The 20333-nt window shown below is 41.9% G+C and overlaps 1 protein-coding gene across 8 annotated transcripts in view; it reads right to left on the reverse strand.

The window, feature by feature from the left end:
- ELF2 (E74 like ETS transcription factor 2) overlaps positions 1 to 20333 on the reverse strand; it is an 80976-nt gene that overhangs the window by 12520 nt on the left and 48123 nt on the right. For 2 of the 8 annotated variants that reach the window (XM_080929550.1, XM_080929551.1), the window contains exon 1: positions 9398 to 10538. The exons of 5 other annotated variants lie outside the window; for them this stretch is intronic. In XM_080929550.1, coding sequence (XP_080785676.1) covers positions 9398 to 9455 — 58 coding nt within the window. In that variant the 5' untranslated portion in view covers positions 9456 to 10538. Of the gene's footprint in view, positions 1 to 9066; positions 9349 to 9397; positions 10539 to 20333 lie in introns of those variants that run through there. One more of the 8 variants, XM_080929549.1, reaches the window with a different exon arrangement.

Raw genomic sequence — 20333 nt, forward strand, 5'->3', positions numbered from 1 at the left:
AGAACAATAACCTTATAGAACAATTATGTAATCTGATGTACCGTCACTAAACTGTGTGTAATGGAATACCAACAGAAATCAGGAAAAAACATTTTTTGTAAGAGAGCTTAGGAATAACTTCATTTTTATATAGTCTCCTGTGAGTGGACAACCTTCAGATAAGGGTTAGTTTTAACATCACAACAGTTCAGACCCTTCCGTATAGTAAGCCTATTCTTTTCTGAGACTCACTTAAGAGAAGTACTTATGTGGGTGGGTGGGTCCATGAAAAGATGGGGGGTTTGCATTTCTTTACTGCTTTGCTATCAAATGATTTGTGAATCAGTCAAGTACATAAGTAGAGGTTTGTACTTTCATGTCTAACAGCTTGGGTTCTTAGTCTTTGCCACTAAGGCAATCCACTTACTTACAGAGCAGGGCATTTCCAAGAGAGCTAGGAAAATCACATACAGTTCATGACATGAAATGGGAATTCAGTGATGACTGCTTGTCCCTGTAAAGGTGTACGCCCCTTAGATTAAGGGAGCTATCTTAACCCAACTTTGGATTCACAGCTGGTTTTGTTTAGTTTTGAGATGCTGAGGATCAAACCCAACGCCTCCTATTACTGAGCAAGTGTTTCACCTCTAAGCTGTCTATCAAGCCCCTTATTTTCCTTAGAGTAAAGCAGATAGGCATTTCTTTTATCTATCAAACTAAGGACAACCCCATGACCTTAATAGGAGAGTTGTCAAATTATCTTAGTCCTACATTGATCTCACATTGACTTAATTATACTGATTAATTTTATATGGTTAAAAGTTCTGAAACATAGATACTAGATTTTTAACTTGACTGATTTCTCTCACGATGTTCCCCCCTTAAGGCGCTTGTTGTGAATGTTTATAAAATTTCATAAAACCAGGACAAATCCACAAGTACAGACATGAATCTTCTGGCCTGACTCAGGAAATTTTAATTGTAAAAAGAAAAACTTCTACAGCCTCCAAGCTCACCAAATGTAAAACTTCAGCCTTAAAAATGAAGTCATTTGGGGAGCATTTGTTTTAAAACGTCAGGCCTGTTCTAGCACCTGTTACACACCATCCACACTCCCAAGCAAGGTACTCCGTCTCTCCAGTTGCTCTTTCCATTTATGGAAATCTGCTCAAAGCTAACTGGATGTGGAGAGGCAGCCAAACCTCTAAGTAAATCTATCTTTAGGTGACCCTGCTTACTCTTATCTGACACTTCAGTGAGGCAAAGGATTCACTCAGCCCTGCTAGTTCAACTTTTAAAAACTTGGTAGTAAATATAAAAGTCTGCCACCATTGAGACTGTTTCTCACAGGGGCTCCCTATAAGACATATACTAACAACTCTCAGAAAACAAATTCTCAGGTTTTAAACATCATCTCAGGAGCCATTCTCTTTAACCCAGGATTGGTGTTGTAATTTAGCTGTTGTCTTAGGTGCTATTAATAAACTATCCTGGGTAAGCTAATTCCTTATGTAATGTACTGAAGATATACTCTAAAAACTGTACTATAGTACAAATTAGCTTCAAGTATTTAAAAGTCATAAGGCAATAAAACTAAAGATTTTAAAATATAAATTATAAACAACAAAAACACTTGCCTAACAGTTATATACTGTGTGCCATAAATTCTTAAGCAGCTGGAGAGGCACTGTTAAGCCTATGTTAGTAAAATAAATCTTCGTTCTGGTCTGCTTTTGTTTCTTTAGGCATAATCTCATGTAGCCAGGATAGCCTGAAACTCTGGACACAGCAGAGATCTTGAACTACCAATCCTCCAGCCTCTGCGCCCTAAGCATGAGATTACAAGGGTCTACTAACACAACCAATTCTAATTAGTTTTTTAAAGCATATTTATTTTCTTTTGCTTCTGACCTCAAACTTAGCACCCCTGATTTAACAAATGATAACCCCAAAATATTTTACTATTACTTTAAATACCCACAATTTTTAAGTTGCCAACTAGTATTTATCACGTGCCCAGTGCTGTGCTACCAATCAGAGCTCCGAGTCCAACAGCTCTCTGGCCTCAAGTTCAGAGAGTACCACCAAACCCAGTGCAAGTGCAAAATAAGCTCCTGTTACTCTGAAATCTAACAGCTTGTTAAAGAGCAGTCATTTCTATTTTGGGAGCTACCATGTTCCTCTGCAGCTCAATGCTAAACATAAATAAAAATCTAGAAGCCAGTGTCTGATCAATTAAAACATAATGAGAGTTTTCGAGAACATGTCACCCATTTTATAGAAGTGAGGAAGAAGTCTCTCTTTATACTTTGTTGACCTAAGTCAACAGGTAATTTTCTAAAACAATCTCTGGTAACAGGAACTTAATACCTCTCCATTTCTGTGATTTTTTAAAAGCATCAATGCTGTCTTGTTCAGATCAATAATTCAAACAAAATTTAAAGGTGCAGAGTTGTAAAGATATAAACAAATACCAATTTAATAGTATGCTGCGACTTAAGTAAGCAAAGTCAAAGCAGCATCTGGAAATAAGCTTCTTCCTACCGCTTTCTAAACAATGTATGAAATTCATGGTAGAAAATGAACAACTTGGTTTAAAAATAGAAACAAACTACCAGGCAACTGAACAGGTCTCATTTTCTACCAGTTGAACTCACTAGCTCAGTCTCCTTGCAAATGATTTCAATTCTGACCACATCTCCATCAATAACCGTAGCCTGGGCTGCCTCCTCTGGTTAGATAAGCCACTCCATGTCCACCTCCATTCCGCTGCTATTTGTATGTGCAGTGCTCCAGACTCACTCAACAGCTGTTACAAAATACCAAACTTGGTAATTAAGTCTGACAAGAGGCATACCTCCCAGCTTTGCAAAGAGGATGCTGGCAATGGATCTAGTTCTTAACAGTGTTCTCAAGTCAGAAATAAACTTTACTAGCAATGGAGTTTGAGAGCAATGGAAAAATGAGAAATACTTCATTAGGTGTCAGTGGTTTCTTGTAAACACAGCATCATAAACGATTTCCTAGATCACCACTCAAGTTCCGCACCAACTAACCACATCCTCTAATGCCTCCAGACGGAGTAGTGACAGACCCAAACCACTGCAGTAAAGAAGTGGGACTGGGGTCTTTCACCTTCACATCTATCTTCCTTCACCGTCAACCAACTCAACTTTACAAAATATAAAAAGAGGAAATAACTTTCAAATCCAAAGTTAGCCAATTAAGTATAATTTTAAATTCTCTTAGCCTCACTTATAAGGTACAAATGGGGTATTAATGGCTTTAAAATTTAAAATTAATTTCTACCAATCTGAAATTAATACCTTTTGTTGAATCTACTATATATCCAAAATATTGCCATGCCAGTGTGTAATCATAAAAACTTTCAAATTTGAATTTCCCAGTCAAATATTCAATACTCACAGGTGGCTAGCAATTATACCAAGTGAAAACCTAAACTGACTGTTAAACTTAACTTTCATCAGAAAACACTTTTGCATTCAAATTATTGACAATTTCAAAAAGACTCTGGATATATGTTATCTACAGACAGCTATTGTGTTGGAAAACTAAAACTTAACCAGTCACAGTTAACTTCACTCCTGAAATCCCAACGTTCAGGAGTTTTAAGTAGACAGCCTGGGCTAGCATAAGGCCTTATCTCAACACAAACTTTGTTTTTTTAACCTTAGAAATATTTACTCTTTTACAATAATACACGTTACTTAAATATGCATAAAAGAGAAATAACTAGAATAGCCCAGCAGCTTCACACGTGTGTGTCATACATGCATGCATGTATGTACTGGAAATAGGGTTCAGAGGGATTGAACCTAGGACCTCGTTTACACTAGGCAAGCAGGCTACCATTAAGCTATATCCTCAGCACTTTTTTTATTTTTACTTTTTAATTTCAGGTATCATTAAGCATGCCTAAGCTGGCTCTGAATTCACTCCAGAGCCTATATAAGCCACGAGTTTGCAATAAGCCTGCCTCAGTCTCCAGAGTAGCTGGAATTACAGACCTACGTCACTAAATATAGCATGTTCTACATATCCTGGGACTCTTTTTAAATTTTTATTTTCGTGCGCTCATAAAATTGAATGACAAATAATCTCCTAATGTTATAAAAAACCATTTGACTTTTTAGATTTCCCTGAAAGCCTCCTAGAGTCTCCAGATCAGTGTGCTGCCTGCCTTTCTCTACCATTATCTGTTTCTAAAGAAAACTGCTTTATGTTTAATTACTGATTGACTTTGTGCCTAGCACTACTTTGCAACTTGCTGATATGTAAGTCTAAGTACTCATATTGCAATGAATTCAACTGTTAATTTCTTCAGCACATTTTCACAATAGATGTTTTCCTATACTAGATCATATATAGCGCCTTACCACTAAGTCATACAATCCATCCCTAAATATGTTTGTTTCTTCCTCTGTGTGGTGTGTGCACGTGTGGGTTTGTGTGGTGTGTGTGTGTGTGCGCGCGCGCTCGAGCGAGCACGTGCATGCATGTGTTTTCAATCAGTTCTCTCCATCCACCTTCATCTGGCTCCTAGAAGTGGAACTTATGTTTCCAGACTTGCCTGGCAAGTGTGCCTTTACCACAGAGGCAGCTCGCCAATAACGTGGCTAAATCTCTGGACCAAAAAAATTAATGTTATTCCTTACCATCTAGTTTTTCTTTTTTTTTTAATTTCTTTTTTTTTTTTTTTTTTTTCCTTTTTGTTTTTTGTGATGAGGTTTCTCTTATTTAGCCCTGGCTTTCCTGGAACTCGGTCTGTAGATCAGGCTGGCTTCAAATTCAGAGATCTGCCTGCCTCTAGCTCAGAGTTCGAGGGCTAAAGGCACGTGCTGCCACCACCACCACCCAGCCATACTTTTTCGTATAATTTTACCTTTTGATTGTTTTCAAGAGCAACACAATCACACCCATGTCTGGAATTCTGGACTGCTTTGGAATATGTACGTGCAGATATTTCAAGTAGTACCATGGATACAGATTGTGTTGTCAATCACACAACTTGTCTGTTCTGGGAAGATGCCTCAGTTGGTAAAAGTGCTCGTCTTGCAAGCAGGAAGACTCAATTTGATACCTAGCACCCAAATAAAAAGCTGGTGCTCAAGCCCCAGTATCCTGCTGGTGTGGCAGACAACTGTAACAATAACAGTAAGGAGGAAGAGACAGACAGACAGACCTATATCTCAGGGACTTCCTGGACAGCCAATCTAGCTTCATCTGTAGGCTAAATGAGAAAATCTGCCTCAAAAAAATAAGGCAGAGTGGTTGAGGAAGATACCTAATGTCAACCTCTGGTCTCTATATAAACAAACATTCACACATACAGAGACTATCCTGTATTTCCAGAGAAAATTTTCCTCTTCTCAAAAGAAAAAACCAAAATGAATGTCAGCACTCAGAAGCCAGAGGCAAGTGGATCTCTGTGAGGCTGAGGACAGCCTGACCTACAAAGCCAGTTGCAGGATAGCCAAGACTATATAGTGAAACCCATCTTAAGGGAAAAAAATTAAAGGAGGGAGAGAAGGTAGGGGGAAGGAAAAAAGAGAGAGAGAAGGTACACTTTGGGAAAAGAAAGTAAATGTTTTAAATGGAAAAATCTTCCCTCAAATTCAGACAGTGTGTATATAATATGTTCACATAAATTATTAGGAAAGTAACAATGTCAAACATTTATTAACTAACACACACACACCCCCCAGAACTAAGCCTCAAGTGTTAAACTACAAATACTTCTAAGTTTCCAAAGGCTGCCTAAAAGCAATTAAGCTCTATGACATACTCATACAGTATGCTTTCTAAAATTTAAATGTGTTAAGCTACTTGTAATTTTATAGAGCTTTAACTGTCCTTAGAGATTACCTACTTATACGCTAAAGAGGGTAAGTGGTAATGTTAACTAGTACAAACTTTTATCAATAGCTAACTAGAAATCTTCTGTCCTTGATTCCATGGTTCCTTAAGCAAGTTTGTTGAGTATGCAGTCCTGGCAAGTCTGCCTGCCTCTGCCTCCTTCCTCAGTGCTGGGATTAAGGTTGGCATCACCAGGGGGCTGGACAGATGGCTCAGAGGTTAAGACAGGTCCTAACTTCAATTCCCAGCTACCACATGGTGGCTCACAACCATCTGGAATGGAATCTGATGCCCTCTTCTGGTGTGTCTAAAGACAGTGATGATGTACTTATATATAAAATAAGGCATCACCATGTCCCACCCAAATGCAACTTTAACAAGAATACAAAAATTTTGAATTTTTAGATGAAACTGATGTTATAAAGAAGTTATTTCATCCTTCGAGCTCCTAACAGCATGAATATTGATGACTAAAGGACACATATGACACTGAGGTTGTAAAGAGAAGATGAAGGCAATACACGCTGTCCTGACACAGCAGTGCTACAGCTCCATATTCTATAGCTGCTTACAAACAAGTGACACCAACATCCCTCGACGCAAAGCTTATTTATCGTCCAAGTTGTTCCCAAGTGTCACTCATTTTACACAATCTTCAAATAACTACTGCCATCATTACAGCTACTTTGTCGCTTGCACATTATATAGATTTTTCCTCTGCTTGCTTGTATTTGATGACTTCTCTTGAGGAGATAAAGAGATCATTGCATCCACTTTCTAATAAAGTGTACAGACACCGGGGTTAGGGATGCAGCTCAGATGGCTGAGTGCATGTTAAGTCCCCCAGCACCACATACCCTGGGTGGTAGTATATACCTCTAAAACTAGCATTCAGGAGGTGGAGGCAAGGATCAGAAGTTCAAGGCCAGCCTCAACTATATGGAAAGTTTGAGGCCAGTCTGAGGTACATGAGACTTGTCTAAAAACATAAACACGGAGAAAAACTGAAACCATTACTCTCCACTTCCCATTAAAAATGATCAACAATAAAAGAATTAGAACTATAGAATCTTAATTTTTTAATTCATATTTTGTTCTCCAGCTTCTACCTTACTGAACTAGCTTTAAGTATATCAGCAAATCCTTTTAAACTCTCTTCAAAGATCCTGTAAAGATTCTTTGGGTTACATGAACATAAAAGAAGAAATAACAGTGTATAGAAGTCTTTCATGGCATATTGTGATCTAAAAAACACTAGTTATAAGATTTCTGTAAGCAGTACTCAAAAATCAAAAAGATCTGGAAAATGGCATCTAAAGCCTTAGAAAGTCAGTGTCAAAGGAGGTGTAGGTAGCCCTGTGCTGAAGCACTTGACCAGCATGCTGAAGGCCCTAGTACAGAATCCCCAGCCCCACAAGCAAGAATGCCTATAAAGAGGTAAAAACATTGACTTCCAATGTGTACCCCAGAAAATTATCTACAGGACACATTCAGTTTTACTGGTAATTCCAATAGCTCAGGCAGAGAAAAGAAACCTTTCACTCGAGAAATTAAGTCCTCTTACTCTACAATGTTTCTCAAGGTTCTGACTGCAGAAACTATGCAATGGTTCTCTCTTAAGTATTCACAAGCATTGGAAATAACACCTTTAGGTTAATTTTTTGTCTTTAAGAATTTATGAGCACCCCACGTGTGCCCATGGAGTTTAGAAGAGGGGTTGTATCCCCTGGAACTGGAGTTACAGGTGGTTGTGAACATGGATGCTGAGACCTGAACCCAGGTCCTCTGCCAAGAGCAACAAGTGCTCTTAACCAATGGTATCTTTAACTACACACACTTGACACTCAAAACACCACTAACCCAACATAAAACTGTACACTAATTCATACTGATCAGTGGACTGAACATAACAAGGACCCAAGTTCCATTATGTTCCTCTCCTTCAGTAAAAGTTCCTATCCAAAAAAGGCATTTAAATACTGTTCAATAAATCATGATTTCCCTGAGTTTGAAAAGTGTACAATATGCCACAGATTAAACACACTATTCACCGTTATTATATTATACAGCACACACAATTCTATTAATCCAGAATTTATTTACACTTAAAGTTATGTAAATTTAGGGATAGACAATATATTGATAATTTTTCTTCCAAACTGAACCGAGTCGGTTTTGTCCAAACTACCAATTTCGAGATCCCTTAAAACAATAGATGGAAAAAGACTGTTCAAATCTTTTACGGCACTACTGTTTGGTTACTATTTCTCATCTCCCAACTCCACATCGATGGAGATGTGAAACAGGACCAGAAAAGGGACCGCATGTGCTTATTATTTCGGTATGCAACTGTGTCCAAGCAGTTCCGCATCGACCTACGGCCCAATCTGCGCTGTCTGCTAGCAAGTAAAGCTGCTTTTTCTATGTAACTTAAGTCCGTGCCCTTCCGCTGCAGCAGTGGCGCAGCACATCCCCCACCCCCGCGGCCACTTCCGTGTTTACACTCCTCTTCCCTCCAATTCCATGCGTACATTGTCAGCTTCACTCCCGCCCAATCTTCATTGGCTCGGCACCGGCCCATGGTCCCGCCCCCAGAAATCAACGTTCTTATTTGGAACATCTCAGAGCGCAGATTGGAACCGCGGGCCTGTCAATCGCGCGCGTTCTGTCCTCTCCCAGGCGCTTCCGCTATGGTGGGAGGTTTGGGGGAGGGGAAAGGGGGCAACGCCGAGCCGAGACTTCCCTGGGGCCAGGACGCCCTCCCTCCCGCACCGCTCCTCGCTTTCATCTACTGTTGACCAAAATAAACGTTCCCCTCCGCTGTCCCAAAGCCCCGGGTCGGCTGCACGGAATTCACCCGGTGTCCTTCCCGTCCCCCCAGAAACACCCGCCCCACGAGTGAAGGAAGGGCAGCAGCCCAGTTTCCCCACCGCCGCCGTTAGCCGGGGAGGGGAGGTGCCGGGTCGGCGTCCCACTCAGCACCGGGAAGTGGCCTCGGGACCGTTACTCCGGCGCTGCTCCGGGAGGGATGAGGCAGGAGCCCGGGCGCGTTTTGGCGGGTAGCGCCCGGGGCCGCGGCGTCCATGCGGAAGTGGCGGCTGTGTGAAGTGTGAGGCGAGGGCGGCGGGCGGCCAGCGCCCCCGGCCGTGGGCAGGGGCGGCCTCTCGGCCGGACAGCGTGGCAGGCGGCGGGGACAACAGCTCCGCTCACTTCCTGGTTCCCCGGCAACTGGGGTGAAGCGCGCAACTCGCCGGCGCCGACTCCCCAACTTAGCCGCGGCTCCGTGCCCGGCCCCCGCCGCTGCCGCGCTCCCCGGAGCGACAGCCCGGATACGAGGCAGGTTACTCTCCAAGGTGATCACTTCCTGATTTGTCGCCTCCATTACTTCATTCACTCCCCCCTCTTCGCGGCCGCCCCGCTCGCTGCCGGGAGAGGGGGCGCCGGACCCGGGCGCTGACCGCCCCGGGGGACACTCCACGCCCGCCGGGCGCCCCCTCGCCCGCTGCACGGATGCACCGGAGAAAAGTTCCCCTGTGCTTACCGGCCCGGATGAGCAGATCCAGCTGGTTCGTGGGTCCCTCATGCAGAGACGTCGCCATGTTTATCCCGGGGCTGGAACTGCTGCTTCACATTGACTTACACCCTGAGCAGCGGCGACAGGGGAGAAGGCGGAACCCGCGGCCGGAGACACACGCCGTGCGGGCGGCACACACTCACGCACTCGCACACACTCCGACGCCCGGATCCTTGCGCGTCCTCCGACAGGAAGCGGCGGCCGGCCCGCCTCCCGCTGCCGGGCTGAGCAGCCCCACCACCTAACGGCAGGGGCGGCGGCGGCCCCGGCTGGCAACGCGATCCTTCCGCCCCGCGCCCAGACAGGAAGTCCCGGGCGCCGGCAGCCGGCGGCCGCACGGACACCTGAGGCTGGGGAGCCGCAGGCCGCCCTCGGGGACGCGGGCCTCGGCAGGCAGGAAGAGGCGCGCTTCACGTTCTGCGGAAGCGAAGTCTGCAAATGTCCCCTCTGGAAAAGAGCCATGAATCAAATTTTTCTTCCTAGAAAAGACCTAATACCTAGTCCCGCAGCTGTACAAGAAGGTGGCTTTTTAACTTGTTTTGGCCTTCCCAGCGCTTATGCAATCAGTTCAGTTGAAAGAACTGCACTTTAAAAAACTTGAACTTAGAAAATATTCTAGAAACATCACTAGGAAAGCCAAGAGTCTCCAACTACTTCAAAAAACGACTTGGTCCTGTCTTCTTTACACACGTCAGAGTACACTAGACAGGTAATTAGTAAACAGAAAAGAGCCGCCGGACAGCCTGGGGAAACTGGATTAGAGTCGTTCGGTTTGCTGGTTATACAATTCATGTGCCCTCACTTTTATTTGGTTGACTTGGACAAATGAACGTATTCATTTGTAGCCTAAAGATATCTTAAGTCATCTTTAAAAAAAAATCAAACACATAATGTAACAGGAGAGGAAAATAATGGCCAATTAGTGGCGATAAATTAGGGGAAATACAGGGAATAAGACTAATTAAATGCCTTGCCTGTTTCAGAATTTCTTAACATAAAAACAGAAACAAAATGTCACCCCGAAGTTGTTCGCCATACATTTTATGTAAAATGCACCACCAATACATTTTGTTCGTTCAGTAAAAGTTACTGAATAAAAAACCATCTGCAGTGGAAGAGTTACAAATGTTATCTCAGTTAACTGCGTGTAAATAAAATTTAACATGTAATAAGAAATATAACATGATATGGTTTTATAAGTTTACCCAGCACCGCTGCAGCATCTGATGGGTTAGTTTACTTAAGACTGCTATGCAAAGGTCAAAAGGAATCAGATAACTGATAACTCTTATTTTTCCTTGTTATCATTTTGAAATAAGAATCTCCCATTGACAGGCAGCATCTTTAACGGTTTCTGTATCAAGAAAGATAAGGAATACTAACGGGTAATTTGATGACTTTAGGCAGATCATTGAAACCGGTAACAAATCAGAATTTCTGCTCCAGTAGCACATTTTCCATGTATTCTATTTAGTAGGGAAATGGAAACCCAAGGTGTGTGTGTGTGATGTGTAGGTGACAAGTCAGTGTGGCTTAAGAACAATAAAATAGGTCTCTCAATATAGGGCCAGCCTCAAGTCTGTCACAACTTTTAGTTCACTGTATTTCAGATATATCCGAGGCAGTGTGTATGTGCTTTGCTGAATGTACATCGTGGTTATCTGCATCAATGTCTGACTTATGTTTAAGCACCTAGAGACTAGAAGCTGCATATATCCTTGCATAATAATTTATACATATAGAACATATGTACAGAGGAAATAGTGCAAAGACTGGAAAACACAGGATCTATACATTTATAACATATGAAATTGGAATGTCTCCAATGTTAAGGCAAGTCACCACTACTTTACTGAGGACAGTGGGTAGAGTAGCCTGCTACTAGAACGTATACAGTCACAAACTGGCAATCTGGCATTCATCAAGAATCTAGGATATATACCTTTATGAGGGTACAAACACATTTGCATTTTAAGTCTCCATGATCAAAGTTAGTTATAAGCAGAATTTTTAACTAAGTATGAATACACAGGTTTTTATAATATATACCTCAAAAACTCATATTCTGCTAATAAAACTATAGAGACAATACTGTATAAAAATTACTTAAAAGTGTTGTCAGAGAGAAAAAAGACTAAAGCCAATCTTACTGCTCACCAAATAAAAGCCTGTGTGTTAAGTACTTTAGCTTAGATTTTATGTGTTGTCTGTATCCCTCTACTAGAGATATCCATTCTAATCCTTGAGTGATGAAGGCCCTCGGGTCCTTGCTTAAATAATTACAAAAGGGTCAGAATTTGAACCCAGATACTCAACACTAGCACCTTTATTCTCAGCCTCTCCCCAGGAGCAAGCTTAGCGCCCTACCTCTGCCATACACATTTCCTCATGACCGCTTACTTTTACAGCTCCTCCTCAAAGAGATGTAGCTTAACCCTCCTCCCTAGACTTAAATGCTCAGTTCTAACACACAGGATAAGGCTACAGTGACTGGGACTTGACCCTAAAGAGCGACAGTGGCAGGAATAAAGGTGCTCTCCTACCAACACCATGTGCGATGCGCTGTCTAACCAAGTCTTGAGACAATAACCCAGCTGGTAAGACTGCACGTGGAAGAGCGGGAACCAGGACCCCTGCGAAGCCACACCCTAACCATTGGTCTCAAAAACTGTGTGGGATAGGAAATAGTTGGCTTTTTGTTTTTAGAGTTTTTTGTTTCATTTTTTTGAGACAGATTTCTCTTTATAGTCCTGGCTGTCCTGGACTCGGTTTGTAGGCCAGGCTGGACTTGAACTCAGACATCCACCTGCCTCTCCCTCCGGAGTACTGGGATTAAACATGCACCACTACACCAGGCCATAGTTAGCGTCTTAAAATACAAAACTGGGGGGGGTAGTTTTTAATCAACTAGAAGTAATAATGGAAAGGCTAGGTTAAAATTATATTCTTCAAATCAGTTCTTTGAAGTAAATCTTTATACTGCTGCATGACTACATTCACTTGTGTGAACATACTTGACATTGTTTCATTCTTTCACTGGAGAAACGAATGTCATCACACTACATACACTTTCTCATTACGAAGGTCCACTCAATCCCTGTTAATCAGAGTAAATACATTCTTTATTTAAATAAAATGTTTTTTCTTTTAAAGACAGGATTTCTTTTCATAGCCTTGGCTGTCCTGGAACTAGCTTTTAGGCCAGTCTAGCCATTGCCTCCTGAATGCTGGTATTAAAGGTATAAACCACCACCACATGGCTGCTTTGTAATTTCTACAAAGCACTTCAGTGCATAAATTTACCCAATTGTATTCATCAAATTTCTTTCTTATTAGACAAATAATTTCTGCTTCAATTTTTTTAAAAAAGATTTATTTGAGTACACTGTAGCTGTTTTCAGACACACCAGAAGAGGGCATCAGATCTTATTACAGATGGTTGTCAGTCACCATGTGGTTGCTGGGAGTTGAACTGAGGACCTGGAAGAGCAGTCAGTGCTCTTAACCACTGAGCTGTCTCTCCAGCCCTGCTTTCAATTTTTTAATGATATGTTTTTATTATTTTAAGTTATGACTGGTGTAGTATGTCAGGTGCTCAAAGAGTTGGTAGTCACAGATGGGTATGAACTACCTGCCATGGGTGCTGGGAATTGAACCTGGGTTCTGCCAAAGAGCAGTCAGTACATGCTCTGAACTGGTGAGCCATCTCTCCAGCCCAGTCCCTTTCTCTAAGAGGGTGTTTTGGGCTTTAGTTTTTCATTTGTTTTCCAGTGGTGGTGATTGAACCTAAACCCTCACACATGCTAAGAGAGCTCTCTCTGCCACTGAGTTATATTTCCTGCTAAGATTTTGGGGACTACTGGAGACACAAGGTAACTCAAGCTAGCCAAACTTGCTTTGTAGTTTAAGATGACCTTGAACTTCAACACTCCTACCTCCACTAGAATTACAGTCTTAAAGGGGGAGGGGGCGGGGTGTCAAACTTGGGGCTTTTTCCTCAAGAGTCTTTCACTCTTTTCTCTAAGAGACCAGGTACTGTCATTGGTCTGGAGCTGGCTGGGTAGGCTAACCTGTCTTTTCTGGTCTGTGGAATGGTAACATTCTAGATTGCAACACATATGTTTCTGGTATCTTCTACCAGCTTAACATTAAACTCAAATTGATCATCCTATAAAACTTCAGTTTTTGATGTCAAATTACACTTATTTTCCCATACAAAACATATTAAATAATATTTCAGGTAAGAAGTTCATTACAGAAGAATTAAGAACTAAATAGGAGCTGGAGAAGATGACTCAGTTGATAATGACAAGAACTAAGTCTATACACTTGCCTGTGTGTTGCACACACACATAAATTTTTAAATTTTAAAGAAATATCCAGAAGTTAATTATAAAATACAAAACATCAAACTATATGTGATTCAGCTAGAACAGTACTGAGCAGTCAGAAACAGTCTTAAGAAGGAATTAATGAATACGCTGCCGTGTGTTGGAGTGTGCACGGTCAATCCCAGCACTGAAGGACCCGGCGGGTGGACAGGTCAGCCTAGTCTACACGATGAGCTCCAGGACAGCCAGGGCTACACACAGAGATGCTATTTCAGAAATAAAAATAAAATAAAAACTTAAACTAAGCATTCAACTCAGAAAGATGAAAAACAGTAAACAAAACAAAAAGGAAGGAAGCAATAAGAGCAGGTAAAATGAAATTACTGCAAACAGGAGGTTCATGAAGCCAAAGGGGACTTGACTCAGCAAGAATCATCATGAGAAAATAAAGTATAATATGTACTGATTACACATGTGTGTCATAATATATAATATATACGTATCTGAATACAGAGTACTGAATTGATACCCACTATCCAATAATGTGCTTTAGAAACTTTATGCTAATTAACATGATACATAAATAAAGTCTGTAAATCACTACAAAATATTCACATGCTTTAGCTGAAATGGTAAACTTCGAGAAAAGAAATAGGAAAAATAAAACTTGAAATATTGTCCAAAACTCTTTTCCACTAAAAAAAAAAGTCTAGTCTTGAAAGCCTTTTTAGATACTAAAAAATTCTCATCGGTTTTAATTAACATACAATTCTTTGCTGAAAACAGGGGAAAATAAATGAGAGCCACCTCAAGGCCAGTGTAATCTTATTCTAAAACTACTTAAGGACAATGTAAGAAAATAAAGCATGCATGAATATGCATACAAAACTTAAAAACCTTCCTAAGACAGAACAAAAAGGGTGGAGAGATGGCTCACTGGTTAGAGCACTGTCTGCTCTTCCAGAGGTCCTGAGTTCAATCCCCAGCAACCACATGGTGGCTCACAGCCATCTGTAATGGGATCTGACACCCTCTTCTGGTGTGTCTGACAGCTACAGTGAGTGTACTCACAAGCATGAAGTAAATAAATAAATCTTTAAAAAAAGAACAGGATGAATAACATTCACTCCGATTGTCATGAGGCCCACAGGTGTATGCATCTTAGCACAATGACTATGAGCCGCAGCTGAAATAGCTGGTTAGCTGTATCCTGAGCAACATGCATGCTTATTGACAACAGTGCTTACTAAAAACACAGGCAACTGAGACAGCTAACAGCATTTAATCAGGGTAAAAAGATGGATAATTTAGTATACACATTAAAAAGTACACCAATCAAATTAAATTGGATGTTTACATGAGACCTAGACACAAAGAATTAACATATACAAAAGATAAGAAATAAATCCCTTAAGCATAAAACAAATGTAATTTTACAATCACTATTTATTCTCATGTATATATGTGTGTTCATGTATATGCACATATATAAGCTTTAATAAACAGTCTGACTTTACTCCTTACTTTCCACATATATATCTATTAAATACTAGATATGGACATACACATTCTGTTTCTAGACCCTCAATGTATTTTGCAAAGTTATTTCCCTGTAGTACATTTTAAGTTTGTTTTTTTCATATTTTCTCCTCCCTTCCTCTCACTTTAATATTTTGATTTGGCTTGGTTTTTCAAGACAGGGTTTCTCTGAGTAGCCCTGTCCTCTGACCTCTGCCTCCCGAGTCCTGGGATGAACGGTGTGTGACCGCCTCAGCCCCACTTTGGTTTGAAAACACTTGACTCTGTATGTATGGGGGTCTGCTGTAGGTTTCACTCTGTTCTACAGATCTTTTGATGACACTTCATCACTTCGGTCAACAAGGAAATGACTTTGCAAGATACATGTCACCTGGTTTACTTTTTTTTTTTTTATAAACAAGCTTCAATTACTTTGTTTTAAAATTTTAGGTGTTTGGATGGTGTTTGGCTTGGATGTAAGTCTACATCACACGAATGCCTGATATCCACATACCCCAGAAGAGGGTGCTGGGTCCCCTGGAACGGGAATTACAAATGGTTAGGAACCACCGTGGGAATGGAGCCTGGTCCTCTGGAAAGGCAGCCAGTGCTCTTGACCGTTAAGCCATCTTTCCAGCCCTCTCTCCTCTCTTACACAGGAACTCTGACAGCTCTAGCTTTGAACCTGCCTTGGCCTCCCAAGTACTGAGATTGTTGGCACACCCCACCCTCCATGCCTGTATTTCATATTTTCCACAGCTTCACATTCTTTTCTCCTTCCTTTCCTTTCCTTTTGGAGTGTGAACACAGAGCCTGTGTAGACTAAGCACACACCCTCCCTCCTGCTCAGCAATCATTCCCTGTGGACAGACGACGGCCTTTCTTCTTTCGAAGAACTGTCTAGAGCAACGGCTCTCATCCTTCCTAGAGCTGTGACACTTTAATACAGTTCCTCGTGTTGTGGTGACCCTCAACCATAAAGTTATTTTTGTTGCTACTGCATAGCTGTAATTTTGCTGTTATGAATCATAATGTAAATATTTATGGAGCTAGAGTTCACCAGAGGCGTCACTACCCACAGGTTGAGAACTGCTGGCCTAGACTTAAAAGATCTTTCTTTTCAAAAGCGCTTGTTAAATTCTGCCAAAAGCAAATCTTCATGGTTTCTGACAAGAAGGAAACTGGGTTTTGCATTAGCTGAAGAAGGAGAACTAGACTTACCGTGCTCAGATTTCTCAAGACTGAAGGAATAATAACTCTGACCTGACAATGAGTGGGGTATTACTGTGGGAAACTGGCCATGTGCTGTGCTGTCAGATTTATTCCTAGGTACGTAATAAGGATTGTTCTGTTTGGTTTGGATTTTAATGTGAGATCATGTTTCGTTCTCTTCATGATTATTGCTGTTGTATACAGCGACCCTTATACTTTGTCTCTTTCGTCTGATGAACCTCCATAGCAACCTTAAGGGCAGCTACAAGTAAATCAGTGTCTACACAAGAACACGGCCAGCAGAATCAACCATGCAGGGCTCACAGGGGCTCACAGACTGAGCCAACAATCACGGGTCGGGGCTGGGACCTCTGAGTATGTCATGGCTGTGTAGCGTGGTGGTCTATGAGACTCCTAACGGTGGGAGTGGGGGTGTCTGACTCTTACCCACTCTTGGAACCCTTTTCCTCCTACCAGCCTTGATATGAGGGGGTCTGTGCCTAGCTTTACTATAAATTGTTGTCTCATTCAGTTGGTATCCCTGGGAAGCCTGCTCGTTTTCTGGTCTGGAGGAGAGGGGCGGTGGGACCCAGGGTTGTGGAGGGAGGGGAAACTACAGTTGGGATGTAATATCTGAGAGATTTTAAAATGGAATATATGAGTAGTCTTAGATTTCAAATGCTAGCCCATTTGCAATGAAAGACATTTGTTTTAATGTGTCTACGTGGTACTAGCCATTGAACTCAGCTTTGTGCATATGAGGGAAATAGTTTACAGAGAGTCCTGCTCTCCGCCCTGTCTACTCTGATCCTTAAAGTGATTTCATGTATAAAGTACATCCTAATTACTCTTTTCTACCCCTGCTATCCCCCTTCCTCCTCAGAAATGCCTTTCCCACATTAATAACATTTTGTTTTGTGAACCCCTGAATTTAATTATCCAGGGCCATCTGTGTGACTATGTGTTTGGACCTATCTACTGGAGCATGGCGGCCTCACCAATAGGTTCACAACTGAAAGCAATGACTCCCCCCTCCTAGAACATTCTGGCATCCTGTAGTCCAGCAGGGAGGGGTAGGGACTCTTTAGCCCACCCCCCATCCACAACTGCCTCGGGTAACTGATCTTCCTGAGTTCAAGACAGCAACCACTGTGTCGGGCCCATGCCGGCATTTTGCACACAGCCCTTCTCCTATCTCCAGCTCTTGCATTCTTCCTACCTCTTGTTCCGAGGTGGCTCCTGCTCCTCGGAGGTGGTGGTGGAAATCTCTTGTTTGGGGCTGAGCTCTCATCCAACCTTTATTCTCAGCACCCAGAGCAGCTGTGAGACTCTACATTCACCACAGTTCACAGCAAGGGAAGCTTCTGTCGGTAAGAGGCCAGCCTGAGCTACTTCAGACCCATCGCAAACAGAACAAACGGAGAAGAAAAACCAAAATTGGTTCCTATTGGCTACTGTATTTGGTTTTATTCTTTTAGTTCTTTATTAACACTGAGGTATGAAACATAGCTCATACCAATCTTTATTTCCAAAAATTAATTTTTGGTTTTATGTGTATGTATGTATGTGTGTATGTGTATATGTATGTATGTATGTATGTATGTTTTGACTCCATGTATGTGTGTATGTATGTGTGTATGTATGTACGTGTGTATGTTTTGACTGCATGTATGTGTGTATGTATGTATGTGTGTGTGTTTTGACTGCATGTATGTATGTATGTGTATGTGTGTGTATGTATGTGTGTATGTATGTATGTATGTTTTGACTGCATGTATGTGTGTATGTGTGTATGTATGTGTGTATGTGTGTATGTTTTGACTGCATGTATGTATGTATGTATGTGTGTATGTATGTTTTGACTGCATGTATGTATGTATGCATGTACATGCCTGGGTCACCAAACGCCCTGGAACTGGGATTGTGCACGGTGTGAGTCTCCATCTGGATACTCCATTTTAAGTGCTGAACCATCTCCCCAGCACCACAGAACATATTTAGAGATGGGTTTTCTTAATTGTTATGTTCATTTACTGTGTGTGTTGTACATTCTCACACGTGTGTGGCCATACGGGTCATGGTGCACTTTGGAGGGGAGAAGTCAATTTGCAGGGTTCCCTCCTTCTACCACGTGGGTCCCGGGCATCAACCCAGGCTGTCAGGCTTGGTGCCAGTACCTTTACCCCCACGGTCTGTATTTTTAAAGATCTTTCTCTCTTTCTTTCTCTCTCTCTCTCTTTGGTTGTTGTTGTTGTTTTGGGGTTTTGTTTGTTTGTTTTCAAGAAAGGGTTTCTTTGTGTAGCATGGCTGTCCTGGAATGGCTGTCCTAGAACTTGCTGTGTAGACCAGGATGACCTCGAATTCAGAGACCCACCTGCCTGTCTCCCTGAGAGCTGGGATAAAGGCTCGTGCGGCCACCACCCAGCCAGACTGGTTTTTAAATTTTTTTAAATTCACCCGTCTGCATGAGTATGTGCTTTATCCTTGTAGCTTTCTGTCAAGGCTAAAGGTGTCGGATCCCCTAGAACAGGGTTAGAGGCAACTATGAGCCAACTGATGTGGGACCAAGCTGGAAACTGAACTCAGGGCCTCTGGAAAAGCAGTAAATGCTCCTAACAATTAGGCCATCTCTCCTCGCCCCTCCCTCCATACTATTATTTAATCATGACAACTGTTTTACACCTTGGTTTCTAGTTTCTACTTCACAGCTGTTGTTAAATGCACAAAAGTTAACAGTTACATTTCAGAGCTCCTCATCACCCCTGTGTTAAGAGCCCCTTTGTGTTAATCTTAATTCAAGATACTCACCCTAAACTCTTCTTATTACTGCCATTTCTCTCTTATTATTTTTGAAATGTTATCCATTTTATACATTTTATTTTGTTTTTGTTTTTTTTAATCTGTTTCTATGTCACCTGTTTCTACTTCTTGGTCTACTTTGCTGAGTCTATTATAAAGAACAGATGTGTTTAAGATGTGTGGACTTCTATTATCCTGGCTTATGATTTTGACACCTATCATTTTCCCCATTTGTTAGATAAAAATAAATTTATTCCCTAGTCTAACCCCCAGTTTAGTATTTTACAAGCCATATTTCTGGGGTTCAGTTTTGGTTTGGCCTGGTCTGTACCATAGCCCACACTGGCTCAAACTCACGACCATCTTGCCTCAACCTCCTGAGGGTGAGGAGCACAGGCACGCGCGACCACGCTCGATGCGATGTGGAAGCTGCAACCTGCTTGCTCGCACTGACTTCTCTCTAACCATGCCTACTGCAGCCGCTAGAGCGAGAACATCAAGTCACAGCTTGTCAGCCTCTAAATACCCACAAAGTTCTCAGTGCCCTGTCCTGGTTCATGATGTCTTCTCAATAAACCTTTAAAAAATAGGCTATTGGTATTTTTATGGAGCACATCAGGAAAATCCAATCAAATAAATGCAAATATAACCCAGCTGGGGAAAAGTCCACGACTCCATGAATTTGCTGTCAGCTGTCCCCTCGCCACCCAGTGAGCTCCACAGCCTTGAGTCAGCCGCCTGTGAACCCAGACTACTTGAGTCGCACTGGTACTGAGCATGACAGCTCTTTTCTTTATGACGACTGCTCACTAGCTGGAGAAAGACATGATGCAGGTACGGAGGAGCGGAAGCTATTTAGAAAACATCACTGTTTCATAAGGAACTTGAGTTTTTTGTTTTTTAAAACAAGATCTCACTGGATAGCCTGGACTGGTCTTGAACTCACAATCCTTCTGCCTCAGGCTCCCAAGTGCTGGATTACAGGTTCCCCCATGGGTGTTGTTACTGAGGGAGAGAGAGCGCCAGTGCATTCAAGAGCTGAG

This window comes from Micromys minutus, assembly GCF_963924665.1.
Source record: "Micromys minutus genome assembly, chromosome: 15".
NCBI lineage: Eukaryota > Metazoa > Chordata > Mammalia > Rodentia > Muridae > Micromys > Micromys minutus.